Below are 3,961 nucleotides of genomic sequence, written 5' to 3'. Positions count from 1 at the left end.
TTTTTTAGACAGAGTCTTACTCTGTTGCCCAGGCTGGAATGCAGTGGCGCAATCTCGGCTCACTGCAACCTCCGCCTCCCAGGTTCAAGTGATTCTCGTGCCTCCACCTCCCAAATAGCTGGGATTGCAGATGCCCGCCACCACGCCTGGCTAATTTTTATATTTTAGTAGAGACAGGGTTTTGCCAGGTTGGCCAGGCTGGTCTCAAACTCCTGACCTCAAGTGATCCAACCCACCTTGGCCTTCCAAAGTGCTGAGATTAAAGGCATGAGCCACCGCACCCAGCCCACCCACACAAGTTTGTGAAGAGCCAAGGAATACATGGCAAGGTCTTGGACTGCCCAGCTAGGCTCTCACACAGCAGTGTGTCATGAATATTCATGAGTGAATAGAAATTCCTTCTGCTAGATCCCTGCAGGCTCCTCCTCCAGAGGCCCCAGGGCCCTGTCTGTCCCCAGATCTCCATCTAGTGGCCCAGAGAATGCTGCACTTCCCCACCACCCACAGGACCAATCACAGCTGTACTAGCTCTCAGTGAGGTCTGCTCTGAGCTAGAGCTCACACAGACTCCGGTGTCCAAGTAGAACTCAGTCCCTAGGACAGACAAGGCAGTCAGGGATTGAATGAAGCACTGAGGGAGGGGTATGTTGGGGTGGTTCGGGGAGGGTACTGCCAGCCAGTTCTCACCCACCGTCTTGCGCCCATTCTGCCTCCAGGCCTATGCCCTGGTGCCCCCCACTCTTCCCTGGGCTGTGCCCTGTGGTCGTTACAGGGCCACCCTTTTTTATCCAGGGCTCCGCTGAGGGCCATCCTACTGACTCCTTGACCCCGGGACTGCACATTCCCTTACCCAGTTTTCCTCACAGTCTTGGCACCAGGGTTATAGTGGTGGCTGAGAGGCAGGACTGACCTCAGGCCAGTAACCTCTGACTTAGAAGTTCCATCCCACCCAGGGATGTTGCAGAGAACTGGGAAAGTGAGTGGAGCTTGAGCCTAAGCATCTGGAGAGTCAGGAGAGCATTTGGGGGTGAGGGGCTCCAGGCACTGCCTAGGACAGACCCTTGATCCAGGCACCTCCTTGTGGCCCACATGTCTGGACTCCTCTCTCCTCAGAAACCCAAGGACTTGGACTTCGCCCAGCAGAAGCTGACCGATAAGAACCTGGGCTTCCAGATGCTGCAGAAGATGGGCTGGAAGGAGGGCCATGGCCTGGGCTCCCTCGGAAAGGGCATCCGGGAGCCGGTCAGCGTGTACGCAGCAGGCAGCCTGGGGTGGGAGTGGGTGGGGCCTCAGTCCTTCCACCTGCAGCCTGACCTTGGCTCCCTCACGCCCAAGGTGACTTACAGCTGGCAATTGATTTTTGTTTTTTAAACAAAAGGCATCTTCAGATGAGAAGCTGATCATTTACATATGCAGGTGTTTACAGGGCTCCTTTCTGTCCTGCTGTAGATTTTTTAACCAGCTTGTTGGCCCTGTCATTTTGTCCTCATTTGTTATCATCATAAAAGCTAAGTGGTATTTCTGTGTAGTTTTGGCCTGGAACCACTTTCCCATTCCCGGGAACCCATAGCCGGGCCAGCCAGGGTCCCGAACACAGGCCCAAAGTTTATTAAACCCCAATCGTAACATCCAGCAGGCATTTCATTTAATACTGAGCTTAGTGCCTGCTGGGTAAGGCATTCCAAGGTAACCAGGGCCCTCTGGGCACCCCCTCAAAAGCCAGCTCTTCTTCGAGGGTGAGTACTCCTTGTTTCCACTGTGAGTCGTGTCTTGATTTTCCCTCTCTTTGATGTCTCAGTGTGTGTCCCAAACACCTGCATCTCATGGACTGTTTGTGCCCATGCCCAGTTCCTGGCATGCCAGGCCCTGGGCTCAGGTGCACAACTGACTCTCTTTTTCACTCCTTAGGGGAACCCCCTCAGAAGGGGAAGGGTTGGGTGCTGACGGGCAGGAGCACAAAGAAGACACATTCGATGTGTTCCGGCAGAGGATGATGCAGATGTACAGACACAAGCGGGCCAACAAATAGGTATGTTTACGGGACAGTGCATAAGGCCCTCCGCCCTCACCGGCATGCTGGTATGCAGAGAAATTCCCCCAACAAAGTTGATATTCCCTGTTCCCCCAAAAATGCCACACACAAAAAAATCACAAAATTCTGTGAGGGAAACGAAAGGGTCTCTGGATGCGGATATGCCCCATTCTTACATTCCAGGTTTGCTGAAGGAGCAAACCTCATGTTGGCCAAGGGCAGCTGCACGTGGCCTGCCTGGTGCCCTGGTTGTGAGCCCCTCGAAGCCTCTAGGCCAGGCTCCGTGGATGTGCGCGTGGAAATAGGCCATGCCTGTCTCTTCTCTTGCTCAAGTTTTCTCTCACAGATGAGGGCCACCTACCACATAACATGACCAGCAAACGGATTGTTTAGTCCAGAGGGCCTTGCCATCATGCAAGTGGAAGGCCGACTGTGACAGCCACCGCCACAGAGGATGGCAGTTAGCTGTGTCCCTTTGTGAGGGTCTTCAAATCCTTTTCCTTCTGCAGGGCCTTGGGCCTGTAAATATCCTCATCTTTCTACTTTTTTTTTTTTTTTAGTTGTCCCTCTCACCTAATTTCCAACTCAGTTTTGAACAAAATCGTTCTCTTCCTGAATAGATCAAAACCACTGATGAGAAAGATAAGCCTTGAAGCAGCAATTGCTCTTAAAACATCATCCCTGCCCTGGATCGGCCTGGAGCCAGTGCCCAAGTACGGTTTGGTGTGTACATGAAAACAAACGTCTCTGCAGTCTCTGGGGCGGAGGTTTCGCTGGCTTTTCTTTCTCTCAAAGAAAAAACATGCACCATTTTCAATGTGCTTTTGCCTCTCCTCTCTGTTCACATGCTTTTAGCAGCAAGTCCCCTCCAAATCTGTCTTGGTTCCCCTTCAGAAGGTGGCGCTGCCCCCGAAAGGCACTTCAGCCTGTGAGTGCTGAGGAACCAGCTCCTCTGGCTGGTTTTCCAGTCGGACTGGCCATTGCTCTCCAGAAGTGCTCTGTTAGCAAACGTGATGTGGAAACGATCACAGATGGTGTTTTCTCGTTGTTCTCCAGAATTTATACGGGGGAGACAAATCGGTAATTACCAAGTCTGCGCTCGGGTACCAAAGCTCTGAAGCTCTCTGAACAGTTGCCATACTTGAGTTGATGAATGTGTTATTCATGATGTCTCATCTCTTCAGTGCATCTTGAGAGACTTAATAAAATTTTAGCAACAGTACAGAATAGCTCTATCAGGTGGGGAGTAATCACTAAACAGATTAAATCAGCCCCAGATTTACATGTCTCTTTAGAATCCACAGTGTAAGCAAACTACAGTTACAAAAGGATGGGGGTTGTAAACTCTCTGAGACTCTGCACTTTTCGCACGTGTAGCATCGTCAAGTGCTGTCTTATTACAGCCTTTGTAAGGAGAGGCAGGCTCCCCCTGGGGTGGGCTCTGCAGCTGCTCTATTTCCAGGCGTGTGATCACTGCCACTCTACAGATTCCCCAGCAGTCTGCTGTGTGTAACTCCACTCAGTTCTCCACTCATTCTTCCTCGTGAAGCAGGAGCATTAAAGTTTTAAGTATGGGCAAAAATCTGGAAAACTTAGGATCCTCCTCACACCCCGGGATTAGGGGACACAGCAGTGGCTAGGGCATCAGCCCCAGAACTGAGTGGGAAATGCCACTTGTATTGGCTGTAAAGAAATCCTGGCTTTGGGCTGGGCATAGTGGCTCAAGCCTGTAATCCCAGCACTTTGGGAGGCGGAGGTGGGTGGATCACCTGAGGTCAGGAGTTTGAGACCAGCCTGGCCAACATGGTAAAACCCCATCTCTACTAAAAATACAAAAAAAAAAAATTAGCCAGGCATGGTAGCAGGCACCTGTAATCCCAGCTACTCAGGAGGCTGAGGCAAGAGAATCACTTGAACCTGGGAGGTGGG

General features: G+C 51.6%; 1 protein-coding gene across 1 annotated transcript in view; it reads left to right on the top strand.

The window, feature by feature from the left end:
- The window catches only part of SUGP2 (SURP and G patch domain containing 2), a 39,738-nt gene that overhangs the window by 34,173 nt on the left and 1,604 nt on the right, over nt 1-3,961 (top strand). The window contains exons 7-8 of the mRNA XM_011990662.1: nt 1,114-1,250; nt 1,909-3,956. Of these exons, the coding sequence (XP_011846052.1) occupies nt 1,114-1,250; nt 1,909-2,029 (258 nt within the window). The 3' untranslated portion in view covers nt 2,030-3,956. The remainder of the gene's footprint in view (nt 1-1,113; nt 1,251-1,908; nt 3,957-3,961) is intronic.

Source organism: Mandrillus leucophaeus, unplaced genomic scaffold, assembly GCF_000951045.1.
Source record: "Mandrillus leucophaeus isolate KB7577 unplaced genomic scaffold, Mleu.le_1.0 Scaffold11, whole genome shotgun sequence".
Lineage (NCBI taxonomy): Eukaryota > Metazoa > Chordata > Mammalia > Primates > Cercopithecidae > Mandrillus > Mandrillus leucophaeus.
Note: the sequence above shows the minus strand (reverse complement) of the source record. Positions and strands in the feature narration are given on the sequence as shown.